Below are 20,439 nucleotides of genomic sequence, written 5' to 3'. Positions count from 1 at the left end.
AAATTGCTCCATTTATTTATTTTTTAACTTCTCTATTATGTACTTTTGTATTCTATCATATTTTTTATTGAATATAGCATACATGTTCTATAATCACTTTTACTGCATTTGTTATAAACTTATAGTTTCATTTAATTGTTATTATTTATTTGTTATAATATTTATAGATTTATCATAATGTTACTTATTGATATACATTCTATTAATAAATTTATTATATTGTTGTTGTTCATTTTTTATATATTTATGGATTCATATGTTGCTTATTTATTGTTATACATTGTTACAATTATTATACTGTTGTTATTGAATTGCACAGGGTAATTGATTCTTCAATTTCATGTTTTAATTTCAATGTATCCTTGTTGAATGTTTAGTGTAGTTTCTTGTGTAATATTTCTGTCAGGACAATGCAAAATGTAATGTAATAACTTATACTTGTAACGTGAAATGGATTGTTGCACTTTTTGAGGACTGCCAGCATAAAAAAGTAATGGACATTATCTATATATATAAAAATGAAACTGTTCGTGTGTAACAGCATCACTCACAAACGGCTGGACGGATTCGCCTAATTTTTTTTTAATTTGTTCGTCTTGATCTGTAGAAGGTTATAGGATACTTTTTATCCCTTTCCCGATTCAGGATTCCGCCCCACTGGTTACAGAAATACCCGTAAGAAATGCATTGCAGCAAACATATGTTATTAAGTGAAAGAGTCTTTTCAAATTTTTAATCAGCTGTTCTTTGTAAACATATATAATGCGACAAAAAATATATTTATATATAATTTAATTACTACACTTATAGTTTTAAAGCATAGTAATATATATAAATGAATGTTTGTGGGTTTCTCCTTTATAGACTCAGAAACTATTGGACCGATCACTATGAAAATTTGTATTTATTTGTATTTTTCTATGTAGAAGGTTTATATGCAATGCCCATTGATGTAACTCACCACCAGGCTGTACTGCAAGATATAAAAGTTATCAAAGCGCCTGCACATTATAAACTGCAATTACGACACAGTTACGTATATTAAATAGCCAAACACTATTTGAAGGCAAAGAAATATACGGGCAAAGCTTAAGAGACGCGTGCGAAGCCGCGGGAAACAGCTAGTATAGTCTAAGATGTTCCTGCACGCACCTTGCATAGTGCATTGGGACAATGCATTGTGAAATTATATGTTTTGAATAAAAATGGTTGTGAACTGTGAACACACACACACACACACCTCCATCTCCCTCCCCCCCCCTCTCTCTCTCTCTCTCTGAGATCAGCAGCTTATTTAGTTTAATGTAGAGAAATATGTATTTGGATGTCATTGCAAGAACAAAAGAATAACAAAAAAATTTCCCAAAAACCAGATAACTCACCAATGATGATCCCTTTGGCTCCAAGAGGTACGGTATGACACTCTCTCACATTGATAACACGGTCATACAGATTAAAGTTTGCTTTCGGATCTGGCGGTTGACCCAGTTTTGGTTTCGGCTGCAAAAAAATTACAAAAACCTTTAATATTGAGTGTAATCCCATAAGAACAGTGTTAAACCTCATGCACTTTTACAGCCTTATTTCTACTCATAGAATTATAGGAGATGTCTCATTTTAAAGATATAATACGTACACATCCAAATGCTTTTTCAATGTTTTTATGGGGTACAGTAGACTCGCGATTATCCGAGCTAATTGGGACCGCGCATACCTCGGATATCGCAAAACTCGGATTACGCGGAGATCGGGTATTAACCTAAAATGAACGGAAAAATCGTAAAGTATGACGTAAATTATTTATTATGTACAAAGTTAGTAAACATATATGCAGCATAGTTTAAATAGAAAAATATGTACATACTGAATGATTTTCATTTTTTGAGAAAGTCTCTTATTGATTTCTGCGTCAACTTCTGTTGTCGTTTTGACGCTGCGCTGTTGCGCCAACGCTGAAGATGAAGGACATCGGCAGGGGTTGACTCCTCCTGTTGCTCAATGTAGGCGAGAGCAGCTTCGAGCGCCTTCAATCCATCGGAGTGAGATATTTTTTCCACTATCTCGTCGGTGTCATCATCTGCGACGTTGTGAGGGTTGGTGACCATATCGGCAATCGCATCATCAGTAAGTTCCATTTGCTGGTCTTGCATGAACCACTCGTTGACGTCTTCATCATTTATCAGCAGTTCCGTTGGTAACTGATTAGCGAGGTTTACTATTTCAGCGACACAGTTGTTGTTATCATTTTCATTGTTTCTTGTTTGAATTTAGAAAAGTTTTCACCATGACTTTTGCAAAGTTGACACTCTCACATCATCCCACGCTGAAGCTATCCAGTATGAGACGTCCTTAACGGTGATCTTTTTAAGTGCTGCAGTTACCGTGATTCCCTCGTCCAACCATGTCAACAACACTTGGAGAAGCCTTCGTCAATAGTGCCGTTTCATAGCCTCTAAAACGCCTTGGTCCAGAGGTTGAATAAGAGATGTGACATTTGGTGGCAAGAAAACAGCTTTTATGTCACCACTAACCAATTCACTTGCATCTGGATGAGATGGCGCGTTGTCCATAAGAAGAATAGCTTTTCTTGATAGGTTCTTCTTTTTCAAGTAGGCCTCAACAACACGAACGAACTCGTCAAAAAACCACTCTTTAAAAGTTTGGCCATCCATCCATGCACTTCGTTGATGCCTGTACATGGTGGGTAGGCATTTAACTTGGATATTTTTAAAAGCCCTTGGGTTCTTTGATTTTCCAATAAGGAGAGGTCTCAATTTTAAGGATCCAGAAGAGTTGCTACACATCAAAAGAGTTACTCGTTCTTTGCTCTTTTTGTACCCAGGCGCAGTTTTTTCACTTTGGGCTGCCAATGTTTTGTTAGGAAGCATTCTAAAATTGAGACCGGTTTCGTCGCAATTAAATATTTGGTCTGATGTGAGCCCATGATCTAAAATAAGTTCTTTCATTCTTAAGCTAAACGACTCAATTTCAGACGAATCAGCAGAAAGTTTTTCACCAGAAATATTTAATTGTCGGATGCCATACCTCTTCTTCCACCTGTCAAGCCAACTATCACTTGCACTAAAATTAGCCTCACCGTCCTTAAACCGTTTGTTAAACTCAACAGCTTTAGCTTGAAGCATGGGACCACTTATTGGACTTCCCAACCCTCGAAGATTAGAAAACCACAAAAACAACGCTTCAGAAGTCTGTTCGTACTCCCCTTTCTTCATAGTTTTCCGCAACAAATCGCTTCCATCACTTACACTTTTATTAACCCACTGTTCAATATCTTTCCTCTTACGTCTCCAATCTCCAACAGTCACTTCTGCAACACCTAGGTCAGCGACAACCTTCTTTAACGACTCACCCTTATCTAAACGTTTTATTGCACTTAACTTTGTTTCTAAACTAACCACTACCCGTTTACGTTTTAAACTCATGATGCACTTATCGTAAAAACAACACTAAGCAACGGCACAATAACGAAACGAGAAGAGGGACGAAACGAACAGATTGCAGTGATGACTCAAACTGAACTGAACTGACGGACGGGTGACATGGTGACGAACGCCGGCCGGCCGGGGCCGGCTTGACCTAACAGCAGCCAGTAGAGAGAGACATCCCGCCTAGAACAATAACACTCGCTGGTGACTCATCTATTCGCTACCATCAGCCAGTGCACGCACTTTCACTTCATCGCGCTCTTCATGCTTACTAAATTATTTTTTTCTGTTCAAATACTGTACTACCTCGGTTAATCCAGAGGCTCGGTTAATCGGGCCTTGGATAATCGCGATTGTACTGTATTTAGAAAAATCTCTTACTTTTATGTACTTCATTGATTAATATTGAAAAATATACATGTATTAACACAATTTTTAAAGTGTTTCATGAGTAATAATTATATTTTTTAAATGAGACTTGTCGCAAAACGCTACAATCAAAAATACAGTAAAAGTGCATGAGTTTTAACATTGTTATAAAGAAGTATAACCTCATGGTCATTTCACTACAGCTGGCTCTAAGTCTACATCTTAAGTAAAACATTTATAATCTAACCAATCTTAATCTCAATATGGAAATACTATAACTAAATTGTAACAATACATAGAAGTCGAGAACAGGATGTTGTATTAATGTAGTTTTTAACCAAATATTATAGCAACAAATAGAATTTCATAGATATTTTAAAGTAGTTGATAAACACAACATGTTGCTGTAAACGTGTAAAAATAATGTCCATTAATATGTATTTAATTAAAAGATTACAAGAGAGTGCCAGTTATCATACCAAGTAAAGATTAGAAGGCTTGACGGGCAGTTTGAACTGCCTGGTCATTTTCTCGTCACTGTTGTACTTGTCTATATAATGCTCCAGTGCCAGCACCACCTCCTCGTCCAGTATTTCAGTACCACATGATTGTCGCTCCGCCTTGGCTGACCCTCTCTCTTTCAGGAAGGTACGAAGCTCTTCTACCCTGCTCCCCCTGGATAATCAATATCAAAGGTAAGAATTACAAGAAGTAAAGACTAGAAGGCTTGATGAGCAGTTTGAACTGCCTGGTCGAGCAGTTTGAACTGCCTGGTCAATCAATCAATCAATCAGTCAATCAATTCATTTATTGCCAAAAACATAACATGCATAGGCATTCGTCAAGAAAATTATAATATCCTAACTTAAAGTATACACTACTGACAGATCAAACACAACAAGACCAAATCAATATAACAGGAGTGATCTACAATTTATTATCCTCAACGTATTCCCGGACACTGTAATATTCTCTCGAAATAAGAAATTTTTTCAGACAATATTGAAATTCCCTATCGTCCACAACAATTTTCAAGCAGGATGGCAAAGAGTTAAAAAGGCGGATGCAGGAGTAAAGACTTTGTTTTTCAAAAAAAGATGTTTTATGGCAGGGTAGGATTAGGTTGTTTCTTTTTCTTAAGGAGTAATAATTATGGGCTGGATTAACGTTGACTGAAAAAAGGTGGGGATACTTTTTGTAAAAAGAAAGACACTGAAGGATATAAATGGATGGGAACGTAAGGATATTATTACTGCGAAAGAAACCTCTACAAGACTGGGAACGACTCAACTTGAAAATAATCCTTATAGCTCTTTTCTGGAGACGAAAAACATATTGAGTTTTTTTACTCTCGTATCCCCATATAGAGACTCCATAGCAAAGGTAAGGATAAAAACAGCCATAGTAAGCAAGCAAAAGAATTTCCTCACTAGCAAAACAGGATAGTCTATACATCAAAAATATGCAGCTGCTTAGTTTTTTCGTGACTTTATCAATATGACTAAAAAAGTTTAGCTGATCATCCAAAACAATTCCAAGATAATTAACATTCAAAGAAGGACACATTTCTGACTCTCCAATCATAATGTTTTGAGATTCAATCAACGTTTTAGCAGACTTTCTAATTCCAAAATCAAGAAAATTGGTTTTAGATGTATTTACAAACAGAGAGTTTTCACCCAACCACTGCAGCAGATTACTGGCCTGAACAAAGGTTTGGATTTCAAGCTCGGCTCGATTGCAACCAGAGATGACCAAGGAGGTATCATCAGCAAACAAAAACAACTTAGAACCTTTCATGCTTCAATGGATGTCATTTATGAATAGTAAAAATAATAAAGGACCAAGTACGGAGCCTTGAGGAACTCCAGTGCGTACTTCTCGCTCCTCAGAAAATTGTTTTCTCAAGCACCCTGTATCATCAATAAAAGGAATTTCAACAATCTGTCTACGGTTCAGGAGATAAGAAGCAATCCAATCAAAAGCTTTCCCTCTAATACCCAAGTTCTCTGGTCATTTTCTCGTCACTGTTGCACTTGTTTATATAATGCTCCAGTGCCAGCACCACCTCCTCGTCCAGTATTTCAGTACCACATGATTGTCGCTCCGCCTTGGCTGACCCCCTCTCTTTCAGGAAGGTACGCAGCTCTTCCACCCTGCTCCCCCTGGATAACCAGTATCAAAGATAACGAGTAAAGTGGCAGTGAAGAGAGATGTACGCCTTGAAGGAGCATTTGTACAGGTAATTGAGATAACTCAAAAGCTTGGAACTCGGGGTGTCTAGTGGCTTGAAGAGATTCTTGACTGCACACACACAAAAATAATTTTTCATAATAATTTATCATATTACCAGTAAAATCAAGGGCGTTTTTAAATGTTAGTAACAAGAACTATTTATAAATAACGTGAGTGTCATATTGTCACAAATACCATATTTTTATTTAGTTTAAAAAGTTAGTAAAAAGTTAATATTTAAATGGACAAATTTACAATTAAATCAGTTTAAGTTAAAATAATGATAGGCATCTATTTGTAATATATTGCGGAGATTGGAATTTACAAACTGACCCCAAAATATTCCAAAAGCTCTAAAAAACATGTTTGCATCTTCTGAATAACATGAGAGACCTCTAGTTTGTGCCAGTCTTCTTCTTATTATAATACTTTTAAAATGAGGTGTTACTTGTTAGGGGTTCCTATTTAAAAAATTTGACTTACTCCTAAAATACCCCATTTTGAGGCAGGAAGTAAAAAATGTTCATACATAAATAAAACTCGTCAGTTGATCATATAACATCCTCCAAAGCAAATCACTCCATGTCTATTCATAAGTAAGTAATTGGGGCGGGACCTTTAAGACATCCTGAATATCATTTTAATACTTATGAGTGAAAAAATCAAGACAAATATGAACTATAATCAAAATTTTATTGTTATTAAAAGCATGATAATTTGTTAATTTAGTAATCTATTTACACTTTCTCACACACAACTTTCAACAAACAACACACTTTAGCGATCAGTACTTTGCGTACTGCCGATCAACTGCCATCCGCGAATATACACATCAGACTCACAGCGAATTTGTTAATTAGATTATCTATTTACGGGTTTTCATACACAAAGTACAACAAGATCACGTATTTAAAAATCAGTAATTTGCATAATGACGATCAGCTGTAGTCTGGGATTATGCGCAGCAAACTCATGATGATCCATTAATATTAACTGAATCCATGATATACAAAATACTAACTGCAAACAAAATGTTATTTTTATAAATCAGACAATTTGTTGATAAAATATCTATTTAAGATTTTTCAAAAACATGGTACGACAAACTACCAATTAGGCAATTATTAATGACTTAGCCAGTCTATCTATGCAGATTCGATTGTCGATCCTATTGAGTAATTTTCGAACTCGAATACTTGTTTGAGATTTGATATATTGGAAATTCTGCTTCAACAGGTCACTAGTTATTATGATAATGCCATAAAACTTATATTTTAATCTGACAATTTTAGTACAAAGTCTGTGACTTTTAAGGGGCCAGTACCCTGCAAAAATAACACAGCATTTTACCCGATCTATCGTGAAATTCCATGACTTTCTCCATATTGCTAAAATTCCCTGACTATTCCAAGTTTTACCAGTTGCTAGACAACCTGTATCTTGTCTCAAAAGTATAACATTAGGAAATAACATAACTTCCTAACAGTACAATCAATCTGTGCACTGAGTTTCTGGGTTGATTAGAGCACCAAATATCGGATGTGACATAAAACCACAAGGAAAGAATATGAACTATAGTAGATGGAATATGTTAGGCACCATCAGAACTGCACATGTTACTTGGGCCATGCCACCGATGTTATCAATAAGAAATAAAAACTTAATTTATGAAGTCATTGTTAAACCTAGGTTTGATAACAGTTCAAGAGAACGAAACAACACGCAATCTGCTACATTTAACAGTACAATCCATATGTGCACTGAGTTTCTGTAATTAATCTGAGTACACATTCAGATTGCTTGCTATTTGCCTGCCTATTGTAAAGTATCACAATGTTTTTGTAGCAATCGAAAGAGATTTCAGTAATTAGTAATCAGTAGGTTTATTCCGCACAGGTACATTGAATATAGTGAATAGTGATATTAACAACTATACCTGCATTTGTGTCAAAGGCTAACAAGTGATAAAATATTTAAGTTTTTGCAATTATTAAATTTATTGATTTGGTTTTAATATTGATTTTAATGTAAATACAATTAGTATAACCCACCAACAGTAAACTTGAAACAGTGACATCAGTATTTGTAAGCTATTTCACATCAATTTATGATGCAATACCTAAGTTTTGCAGTTATTCATTTATGAGTTAAGAGTAATTTAAACTAGATATTACATAACAAATTTAGTTTTAATCAATTTTCACAAAACGTACTATGCTCGGTGTATATTTCAATGCTTACTATGTATGTATGTTTTTACTTTAATAAGAATATTTTTGAGAAAGGTTCTACGATCCTAGGTATTATATTGTGAATAATCTGATATGTCTTGATTAACGAATCCATTAGTAAGTAACTTATAGATGAATAGAAAATCTTTACACCTTAGACTAAGACTTCCTGCACATTTTAATTCCATTTTTTCAAAGGAAAATCTTTATACAAGTAGTTTTATTATTTATAAATAATATTAACCCATTGGCCTACAACTACGAGTTATCTTGTAGCATGGAAAAAGGACCCATATGTACAACTAATAATAATACGTTTATAAAATCCAATATATATTATTAATACAAACAAAAACATAAAAATTAATGTTTGTCTGTTAATCTACATTACTTTATCTATTACAAAAAGGTTTTGTAAACGAAATAAATTACGTAATTGATGAGAACAATAAAGTATAAACAATGCAACAGCCGAGGTCAGCTGAGAGCAGCGGACAGCTGTGTTGCCGTCTACGTCGCAATTCAGTAGCTCTAGTTGCCGGTTCGCGCTAACAAGGTTATGTTATTGTTTACATTCATTTTATTTTGAGTTTCAAAATGACTCAAAAACGTATAAGAAGTGATTTTGAGATTAATAATGTTTTGTTTGAAAGTGAATTAGAAGATAGTGAATTTGAGGAAAGTGAAGAATCTATTGTTATTGAAAGGCGTAAACGTGACATCGATTGTGAATCAGATTCTAGTGATGAATCTGATTATAGTGATGAAGATATTTGTGATTATGCCAAATTAACATTTGTGAACTATTTTTGCATAAAAGTATGTTTAATTTATAAAATAAATTAGTTTTTAAAGGGCATAAATAATTTTCAATGTAGAAAAAAATATTTGCTTTAAAAATTTATGTTTCAAAAGATATAATTGTAAAATTGTTTATAAAAATAAAAAAAGTTTTTTCTTAAATAATTTGTAAAGGTGTCTATATAAAATTCAGTGTAAATCTGAACAATTTAGTAAAAGTTTTATGTAAATATGTTAATATTTACTATTTGTACGGTTATTTATCTAAAACACTACAATTTGTGTAATATTTGCTGACCTAACAGGGCCCAGCACCGACAGATATGGGAGGTATGGCAATGGGTTAATTGATAACACACACCATTGTGGACGACTGACAATTTTCAGAATTGATCTGAAATTTCTAAATATTTCTTGCATTCTTATTTGAGGGTTGACAGGCTATTGTGATTGTTGTAATGTTTATTTACCAGTATATATCTACTTTGTACTGTACTGATTCTCATCCTTTACTATGATAAGATCCTTAACAAGAATAGGCCAGTGGTCCATGAGGACAGGCAAGATAAAGACAAGGAAGGATTTGTTTCCCCCTTATAAAAAACTTTAGAATAATTTGAAACTCCATTCAGCAATTCTTTTTTAAGTTGTGGTTATGAGTCTCTGGAATTTGTTTCTCAAAATTCTTCAGAATGACAACAAAACCTAGAATTCCCTTTCCCAAACTTTTTTTCTCTGCTTTAAACACTTCATTTTTGTCTCACAAATGAAGAGGATTTTCTGTAACCAAAACAGAACTTTCCCAAATGGTAACACTTAACTAACAAGGAGTTGATCAACACTTATTTACTACAACACCTCCTCTGTTCATGAGGAGGGGTTTTGAGTATTAATCACAGTCATGTGTCCTTGGAAGAAGGGGAAGCCAGCTTTGAACCAGTCAAAACCGGCACGGGGTGGCACACCCTTATGTCTAGACTAGCAAGAACCATTGACTCTTAGGGAACCCCACCAACTCCAACAATCATCTCCCGCAGTAAACTAGACCTATCCAACTACCCTTGCCCCCCAGAATCTCAGTCATTTGTAGTTAGTGATGTGCCCCTCCTAGATATCCATAAGATTGCCTATATTTAAGTGACACACTGGTTTTTGCTGTGCTCAGTGTGGGTTCATTTCAGGAATGTTGGTGCACCCTTTTATAGACACCCTTTTATGGTGCACAACTAAGACTATCAACACTGACTCAATCAGGTCTTGCTTGTCATCTTCATGTTGTTTTAGCTATAAAATAAGAACATCCCAAGGGGTCACTATGTTCCCTTTTTACTTTCTTTGAGGTTAAATTTAAAAAAGACCTTGTTGGTCCTTACAAAAATACAACTTTTCTCGCTAAAAATTAAGTTTAAAAAATGTTCTATTCAGACTGTAGTTGAATATAAAATAACTAAAACAACATCTTACGTGAATACAGGGAATAAATCCTTAGCACGAACATCCTCTGAACCTTTCGCCTCATCAAGGTACTCAAAGACTTCTGGGAACACAACCATGTACTCTTCTACTTCCTCTTCCGCCTTGTGGGAGTACGTCCAGTTGCCCAGAACTCTATCTCTCTTGGTGTACCCAACCACCTGCACACGTAAGCAGCATTCTACTCAACATGGATATAAAATATTTGAAAGATTATATATACCCAATTCTAATGAAAGCTCTTTAATCTTCAGACTAAGAATTAGTCTTAACCTTTAGCAAAACACTTTAAAACTCTTTGACACAGTTTCAGTGTATACAGCAACCGCTACAGTAGCACATTTTAAAACAAAACTTGTATGAATAAAGAAACCTTTAATTGGCTAATATGTTGAGTAATTTTTTTCAGATCTCATTATTTTATCACTCAAATACTTATAGTGAAAGTTAAAATAAATCTAGTACAATAATTTTATTATTTAATTATTTTTGTATGTTCAAATTTATTTATTACTGTCAGGCAACAGAGAAATATTGTTTATCCAGCAGTCAATTTTGCTATATTGAACTGTTTTGAGAACTTTTCATAGTAATGTTTGATCACAGTATCAAACATATTCCTGAGAAAAAATCAATTTTACTGACATAATTAATCTACAAATACGTTCTGATGGGAGTATCACCGCTTTGTTTGCTCATGCCTACCTAATGGCAACAGCTGCCAGAAGACTGTTGGATATTGACAAAATTTACCAAAATAAAACAATCAGAATGAAAAACAACATGAACATAAGTTCCATGTTTTGTCTACAATTCTCTTATACATACTTAATAAGAGATAAATAATTATAGAGTTGGCCACAAGATATAACCACATGATGAACTGTTGCTACAGGGACGTCAAATACATGAGGTCATAAAGTCCATATAACGTCAAACTATGTCAAAGGTTTAAAATGAGAAAAATTTCTCCATAGAGCCACATTTCATTTAAACAAAAAATATTCCAGACCTGTAAAGCTGAATTTTATAGAGTTTCCAATAACAAAGAATTTTTAAAAATCATAAATTTTACAATTTTAAAACTTATTTACAGTTTGAAATAAAAGTGACATACAAGTAGATAAATATTTATTTGTTTTAAATAAACTAGTAGACGTTTGAACAATGAGTTCTTTTTACAAATAGTCAAGTTTTAAAGGAAGTGTGGAAACTACAATATAAATTAGTAAATACAATTAAAATAATAACAACAAAACTATCTACAGAGATGTCTATACTTAGATAAAACCATAGAGAGACTACTCATGTATGAGTATAAATTATGAGAAAATAAATGAGTTCTGTCCTTTCGACTTCCTCACAATAGACGTGAAATATATACTTACAGCAGGTCAAACATTGACTGCATATACATGGTTTTATAAGGAAATAAAAAAATATTTTGTCAATTTTTATCCACTGACATTGTTGAACTTTAGCGTTATTTTATTCATACTATCTACTGATGCCATTGGCTGAACAAATTATATCGCTACGCTAAATAATTTTAATTATTGATCATAAATTTAAAAATACACAGTATTGCTTGACAAACAAAACAGTAAATTATACAAGTCTACATGTACACGTTGATTTGGGTTTAACATTTAATAGAGCTCATTTAGAAAATCCGAAAATTACTCGTAAAGTCACCTCAAAACATTAATAAATTGAGTGAAAAATAAGTTACACTCAATGACAGTTCCAATCACCACTCAGACAGCTTAACTTAAGGCATACCTCTTCATTCCTCTTGTTGAATTTAAGGTTAAGTCCGATGTTAAGTTTGTAATCTGACTCTTGGTTTTCTGAGAGGATGTAAATCGTTCCTGTGATACGGGATAGTACGTGTGGAGATAAGCCGAGATTGTGAGCAACCTGGTTACCTAAAACATATTCCAAATTTTCCAAACATTCAATTAAGATTTGGTTAACATATAAAATAATGGTAGAGTAGAGTTTCTCGAGATACTTTGTAGGAGTTACAATAATCCTACAAAATCGGGATATAACCCTGTTCAAATTAGCTGTGAAAACAGTAAAAGCGTGATTTGGAGCAGGAAAATGGGTCTATTGTGTCATAACATTAGCGTGTAATTAAAATATGTTTTCTGACTGTATTGTACAAATATATCTTGTACAGAGCAGATTCAATAAGGATAGTACAGTTCACTGTTAAATGTAATGTGAAAGTTCTATTGTTACCAATGTTAGTGTTTGATGCACAGAACTGTATTGACAGGACCAGACTCACTATAGTTCACTGTGCAGCAGTCTGCAGTTTGTCAGCTGTTTTATCAAACATAATTTCTTCTGTTTTGAGCATTTGCGTATTAAAGTACGAAAGCTTTGTTATGGCAAGTAGTGTAAACATACAACTCATCCTTAACACATTCACGACGGCTAATTTCCAGATTTTTTTCAATGCTGTTGAATTTTTCAATAATGATGCCAAAAAACCATAATTTTTTTTGTTAAATGTTTAAGTATAACAAGAAAAGTATGTAGGCTTCACAATTTTTCATGTACAAAATTATTTCAATATGTTTCTTTTCAATCTTTTTCCATGTACCCCAAGGAATACCTAAACAATTAATTTACCAACAAAATTAAGCAATTGTATGCCCAATGGGCTACACAATATTCTGAGGTATTTCTTTTAGCATGGACTCATACTTAACAAACCATCATGACAGGTAAAATTTGTGGTGTACGAGTTTTCAGTACGAGACCACACAATTTTGCCGGTACAACAAGGTTGGTTTGATGCAAATAAAAATAAACAAAAGAAACTCATCTGAACTCTACTCCTATAACTGGACCAGGAGAAGCTTTAAATATTAATGTTGAGTTAATTACCTGGCATATAGCGGGGAGCTCTCCTCTTCACTGAATTCTTCATATGTTCAGTGTTGGGTTCTGACTCATAAGTAAAGAACACCCTCACTCGCTGGTTCTTACTGCCCTCCACCACCTGTTGGTGCACACCATTAGCTCATTTGTGTTTAACGGCACAGGGCCAGAATTCCCTTGTGTTTTGGTCTTTTGTTGTTAAACAATGTAAGAAGTTGGAAACCTTTATAAACTTAAACCTAGAAGTGTTTGTAAGTGCTTCTACTGTTACTAATTTATTGTCAACCCTGAATATGATATAATTAAACTATATGCATGCAGTATCGATTTCAGCACTGTTGAGGGTTAAGGATGGGTAGGGCAGATTGAGGCCTCACTTCACTTTAACCCCTACCCCCATCCATGTAATGCATGAAGGAGATGATGAACTACTTTTCTATTTCAACTGCATTTAATTCAAAGGAGACATTAATCTTATTTTGGAAATGCTTCACAGTTACTTTAAAATTTATCCTGAAGTTTCAATGGAATTTGAACAAAAAACCACTTTAATTGAATACTGATAGATTAACCACTAAACAATAACAAAGCAGGAATACTTTAAACATTGTATTTTTAAGAAATTCCAAGATTTACTGTAATACTGTATTTATTAAACAACAAATATTACATCACATAAACATTCAAATAGTTTATATTTCTGTTGATATCAGAGTTATAAAACAGACATGACTAGAACAAATAGCTTACCGTGCCCATTGCGCCATAGCTGGGTGGCTCCAGAGAAAACACAACTGTGCCCACAGGAAACAGCTGTTCTAATGTCATGTTGAGCTGTGGCAACGGCTCATGTACCTCAAGGTCTGTCCTAGTTGTCTGCAGTGCATATGCGGCAGCATGCTTACTCCACTGTAAGGTTCACAAACGCTGTTATATTTCTTTCAAACATTCATGGAAAACTCGAACTTTATTTAAACACATTTTTGTATATCTGGCTTATCTTTAGAGTCTACGCAATAAAAAAGTAAGCCAAAAACACCAGCCATTTTAAAGAGATTTGCTAAATTTCAGAGAATTATCTTTATTTTCATTTGAAAGATTATAAAAAAACTTCAAGAATTATCTTACTTTGAATCTGGAAAATAAATAACTATATAATTGTATTATTTATAAACAAATTTCCTATTAGCATCAAATATATTAAAACTAATTTCATGCCACCTCTATTCATTATAAAGAAATATTTAAATACAAATCCACTTTCATTCTTATAGTTGATACATTTATTATACAAATACACAAAGTTTGATGATTTTATATTTTACAAACACATTACACATATTTTACATTCGCATTTATATTTATTTTTAAGAAGCTGTCATCCATATATAGGCAGAGTTAACTCACGTTAATGCATAAAACTTAGAAGTAGCAAGTGAACTTAGTCATATATGATTTACAAGACTACAACAATACAAGGTATGGCTATTAAATAACGAGACTGACGCTGCTGTGGATCGAGGAGGCATAAGTCAACTGCCATTAATCAACAGCTGTTTAGTGTGAACCTTTCTCTTCAGTGTGCAGCTAGTCTCACTTCTGTAAACAACACTGTTTAGTCAGAGCTAACGTTCGCGTTATTGTTGTATTTTTGTTTTGCCGGATAAAATGTTTAGTGTAATAGTAGAGCAAAGTATTATTGTGAAATTTCATATTAAACTTGCAAAAACTGAGACTGAAACTTATAATTTACTGACAAAAGTGTATGGAATGAAGTGTTTCATGGGCAAGTGTTTTTGAATGGTTTGCACATTTTAAAGATGGCAGAGAGTGCATTGAAGATGATTCGTGGCTGGACCACCCTTCAATGTTAAAAATGGATGAAAATTTGGAAAAAAAGCCCGTAATTTGATTCGGTCTGACCGTTAATTAAGTATTCGCGCAACTGGTGAAACTGTAGGTATTGATAAAGAATGTGAATGGCAAATTTTACGTGACAATTTTAATATGCAAAAAGTGTGTGCTAAAATAACGTTTGAACAACAAGAAGGTCACAAATGTCTTTGTACGTGATTGAAAATTACCCAAATTTTCTGGAAATGATAATAAGATGTGATGAAACAAAACATGGTTTTTTACTTATGATCCAGAAACAAAGTGCCAATCCATGCACTGGAAGAGCCAAACTTCACCGAGAGCCGAAAAAAGCTTGAATGAGCAAGTCAAAGTTTAAAGCAATGATTGCTTTTTTATTTCCATGGGATTGTGTACCTTAACTAGATTCCTGAAGGTCAATCAATTCATCAATATTAGTACCTTGAGGTACTTTCTAAACTACACCAAAGAGTAAGGAAAAAATGCTCCAACTCAACCAAGACAATGTGCCAGCTCATTCCATGTTAGAGGTTCCTAGCCGCAAGTTCAGTATCCCAGTGTTAGAACATACACCTTATTCACCAGATCTTGGACCATGTGACTTCTACCTGTCCCGTAAGGTGAAATCTGCATTAAAAGGGAAAAGATTTGAGTCTGTGGAAGCTGTAAAAGAGAAAGCGGCGCGTTTCCTGAAGGAGCTGACAGAAGACTTCTAGGACTATTTCCAACAATGGAACATTCACACGGAGCATTGAAGGGATAGAGAAGTGGTGAATATTGAAGGTGACAAAAAGTGATTAAATTTTATCAGTCTAGGTATTTAATAGCCACACCTCATACTTTGTTACATTGATTATCCAACTAGTTTTTCACAAAGTATGACAAACACATGCTTTTGAAATCATCTTGTTATTTGCCGACGATCAGCTGTTATCCAAGAAAAAATGCAACCGATAAAAGAATAGAATATATAAACTCAAATCAAATTTTGTTTGCAAAATCACGTTTCCTTACTTGAATTTTCCGTGAATACTTCATCATGATATAGGATGGATCAAATAAGGGCCACTTATCACATAACTTCTGATATAATACTGGTCTCCAAAGGGTAAAAGAAGAGAAATTTGATCTTCTTAAAACGTTTATCTGTTCTTTAAGAAAATATCTGATGACTTTAAAGACTAAAAATCAAACAGAATGTGTGTAAGAGAATAGCAATTTTAAGATTATATAGAAGCTTTGTGAATTACTATTTTATCTCTGACCTGTTTCTCATACTGAGCTTTCTCCTCTGTCATCACTATCTTCTTGTCCTCCAGTGTGCATGCATACACCAAGATTTCAGTCTTGCCAACATTGATCCCCATCCGATTTTTATACCTGAAATTACCAACAATGACACTATATGAATAACAAAAGCAATCGCTGGTTAAAAAAAATTTATTAACAGCTAAAATTATTAGGAATAAATTTCAAAATCACGATATTAAACAAAATAGAGTCACTTAAGAAACGTTCTTATTTTCCCTCAACACATCAGGTAATCAAACAAAACAATTTTACTAATAATTAAACAGGGTTTTCATACAAAATTACTCAATTTATCTTAATTTACTGAATACACATTTCGGATGTAACATAAACAAATAAATTATATATTGGTAATGTGGTAAAGTTCATTGAAAAATATTTACATCACGAACTTATAATTGACATAAGAGGTTCATAAAACATTCTCAGCATTTGTCATGTCCAACTTTCTCTTATATAAAATAAGAAAGCTATAAGTTGTACCATAAATGTTTTAGGTTATTTCTAAACTACCCTTGTACAAGAATGTCTTTTACTGAAGAAATTATTCCTGACAACAATTATTTTTAATCTGTTGTAAACCAAACATAAACACATCCTAATCTCTAATGCTTATATTAAAAAAAAATACTTTAACATATCGTGATTATTTAATAAATTATAAAGATTAAAAATAAACCATGTTTATTAATACAAGTTGAAAAATGTTCTATTTTACCTTTCTTCAATGGCTTTCCTGGTAAGGTCCCACTTGGCTTGCTCAGCCTTGTTCATCTCCTCTATTATCATAGAATCATCATCTTTTTTCAGGCAAAATCTTACTTTCTCACTCGCTACACCTACTACCCTGTAAAATATAGTTTTTTTTTTTTTTTAATTTGTGATGGCTATAAGAGAGTTTAACTTATACATAACATGCACTTTTGAACTACTATGAAGGTGACCGATAAAAAAGTTTAAGATTGCAGCTAATAAAGTTAAGTCTGAAAAAAGACCTTTTATAGTTAGTTATGGTTCTGAAATTAAGAACGGTTTTAAATATAAATGAAACAGTTTTTAAGATAATTTTATTTTTATATGAAAAGTTGTACACTTTGACTATTTTTCAGCATGGTTACAACCATTATTCAGACACTTATCATAACAGGTGTCATAACCAGCTTATCCAAACTTTATCAGAAAAAAAAAACATTCAGCTAGTGAAGATATCCCACCAGAAATAGAACTTGAGATAACTAAAGTGGTCAGTTACAATTTCATGCAAACAAGTTTCAGAAACTTGTGAGAATTCATTTGGAAGCATTGTCATTGTGAATGTCTTTAATTTTCTCATTCACTCTCTTAACCAACTCATAATTCACACATAACAGAAGGCTAATGTACATCGTGTTTTGTCATGGATATTTGTATGGTCTTCTTTAATCTGCCACTTTCACACCATTCCACCGTAAGTATCAGTAACCTGATGATAGGTTTCACCTGCCTTGACTTTTCTAGTATTCAAAAACTGTATTATATGGTTTTTGAATACCAGAAATGTCACAATTCTCAGACGATTCTCACAATTCTCTCCATTCTTTCCTCCTCCTCAAACCCTCTCTTTTCTTGAGCTCAGAATCTTCTCTTCTTTGAATCTTTACTTTTTTTTGTGCTCAGGTTTATTTCAATGCCTTTTCGTACTTCTCCAAACAGATATATCTCTAAACCTTAAAAACTACTTAAAAATAAAAAACAGTTTCAAATATTCTTCTTTTATTTACAAGCCAATTTTAATTGTAGCTATGTGATATGTACAACTCCCCAATTACAAATTGTTATTGGGAGGTCAACACCAAGAGAGAATTTTCTTCTTTACTTGCATAGTGGCAACTAAACATGCAACAGAGCCTGACCTTACTTGACAGAATGTGTCCGCCTGCCTCTGTCAATGACACTTGTATTACAAGACAATTAAAAGGCTGTATATTAAAACAAGGTAACCAAGCTGGCCATTCTTTAAAAATGGAGACGGATTGATGATTTAGGCATGTCTTGTACACAAGAAATGGACATAATTCATGCCCAGTCGCATACCATGGGTGTTTGGGTCATGTCATGTAATCTTGGTGAGGTGTTTGAAAATGCTTAGAGAGATCATGTGAACTGAGGGCCTAAGCTTGTGGCTACTGCTGAAATTAATTCCAAGCAGGAATCATTTTTAAGAAGCAGTTCCAAAAGAAAGTGTGGAGCTAAAGGGGGTACCATGGTCAAAACCCAAGGAGAAGAGCAGAAACAGTGACAGTGCTAAGATAGCTGTAAGATGGTGCCTACAGCACACCTCTGCTCGTCCTCATTAGGCAAGGGAGAAAAGAAAGCAAGGAGGTGAAGAAAAGAAAAACCTAAATCAGTTAGTACAGCCACTGGAAATCAATTTGAAAGAAAAGAGAATAAAGTGCAGTAGAAAAGCTGCTGAGGTGATATGCTGAGATAAGCAGACCTAAAAGCGAAGAAGTTGGAGAGGAAACAACTGGTTGACTGACAAAATAGGGTATAAAGAAAGAAGTGTTCAAGAGTAGCACGGAAGGAAACAAAACCAACAGAGAGAATATCAAAAATGAATTTGATATAAGGCACAAATGAAGAGGAGGAAGAAAGGATAAAGTAAGGTGCACCAGCTCTGTCAGAGTAAGGAATGATGAATCAAGATCAAAGTAAAGCCTGAAAACTGAAGATGACAAACTAAGGATAAAAAAGATAAAAAATAAAAAGGAAAAGAAAGAATAAACAACCAATGATCCTAAATACTAAGGGCATTGTAGAAAGTAAGAGAGAAATGCAGGGCTAGGTACAAATAAACAAGATGAAAAAGAATTGGAAGAAAGACACTATATTTTTGCCAGAATGGAGGTGGGAAAAAAGGCTGATAAAAATAGCAATAATAAAACAGGATGTAAAATAGAGATTAGACCGTATGAGTGAATTGATAAGCAATATTCATAAGCCCAAATTAACTGTTAAGACAAAAATCCAATGCTTTTTCTCAAAATTGTCTTTTGATACAGATTGACATTGTAAAGGCAATGGTTCCATGTAATGTACTTACCTTTACCATTTTGTGTCATATATACTCTTCCCTGCTCATTCACACTGCACCTTCAATTATTATGTCATATCTCACATATCCTCTACCTTTTTTGATTATACTGATACGCACCATGCATTCCTTCTTAATCCTTTTAATCGCATCAGTCTTTACCAAAATTTTTTGTTAAGACTTAACTAAAATGTTTTATAATATTTAGGTCAACATAATTACATATATGCAGCGATTTAAATGTAATAAATCACAAATCTTTAACTTATACATCCAAATTATGACATTTTGCTGTCTCCTTTAATAATTGAACAAATAAAATAGTGGAACACGTGAAATTTATTGGCACTTTGGGAAATTTTACTACTATTGTCAATGTTAACGAAGTGTGTAATGCTAATACCTGGCTTCAAACATATGTGGCCAGTTGACATATATGCTCTTGTCCAGCAACTGAGAAGCCACCTCTTTGACATCGGGATGACCTTGTGGTAAGATCGACAAGATCATGTTGTCTCCTTGGCTAGCAGACTCAAACACCTTCACCTTGGCTTTGCGCAGTTCTGCCTGTTCACATTACACACAGTATAGTGCATGTTTTTTGACTGACAACATCAATACAATACACTTTTATCATTCCATAATTCAGTAATATATACTAAATATATAATATGATTGATGTGGTGGCATTTAGGGGTGTGGATCTGACAAAAACCATTTTGCATTTTTC

The 20,439-nt window shown here is 33.8% G+C and overlaps 1 protein-coding gene across 4 annotated transcripts in view; it reads right to left on the bottom strand.

Annotated features, from left to right (window-relative positions):
- LOC124360095 (5'-3' exoribonuclease 1) overlaps window positions 1-20,439 on the bottom strand; it is a 102,978-nt gene that overhangs the window by 46,100 nt on the left and 36,439 nt on the right. For all 4 annotated transcript variants that reach the window (XM_046813397.1, XM_046813395.1, XM_046813394.1 and 1 more), the window contains exons 14-22: window positions 20,113-20,276; window positions 17,355-17,483; window positions 16,591-16,705; window positions 14,201-14,359; window positions 13,457-13,571; window positions 12,338-12,483; window positions 10,547-10,716; window positions 4,295-4,490; window positions 1,383-1,500 (exon numbers count right to left, since the gene is read on the bottom strand). In XM_046813397.1, coding sequence (XP_046669353.1) covers window positions 1,383-1,500; window positions 4,295-4,490; window positions 10,547-10,716; window positions 12,338-12,483; window positions 13,457-13,571; window positions 14,201-14,359; window positions 16,591-16,705; window positions 17,355-17,483; window positions 20,113-20,276 — 1,312 coding nt within the window. The remainder of the gene's footprint in view (window positions 1-1,382; window positions 1,501-4,294; window positions 4,491-10,546; window positions 10,717-12,337; window positions 12,484-13,456; window positions 13,572-14,200; window positions 14,360-16,590; window positions 16,706-17,354; window positions 17,484-20,112; window positions 20,277-20,439) is intronic.

This window comes from Homalodisca vitripennis, chromosome 4 (genome assembly GCF_021130785.1).
Source record: "Homalodisca vitripennis isolate AUS2020 chromosome 4, UT_GWSS_2.1, whole genome shotgun sequence".
In the NCBI taxonomy this organism is placed as follows: Eukaryota; Metazoa; Arthropoda; class Insecta; order Hemiptera; family Cicadellidae; genus Homalodisca; species Homalodisca vitripennis.
The sequence above is the reverse complement of the archived record's forward strand: the minus strand, read 5'-3'. Positions and strand labels throughout refer to the sequence as shown.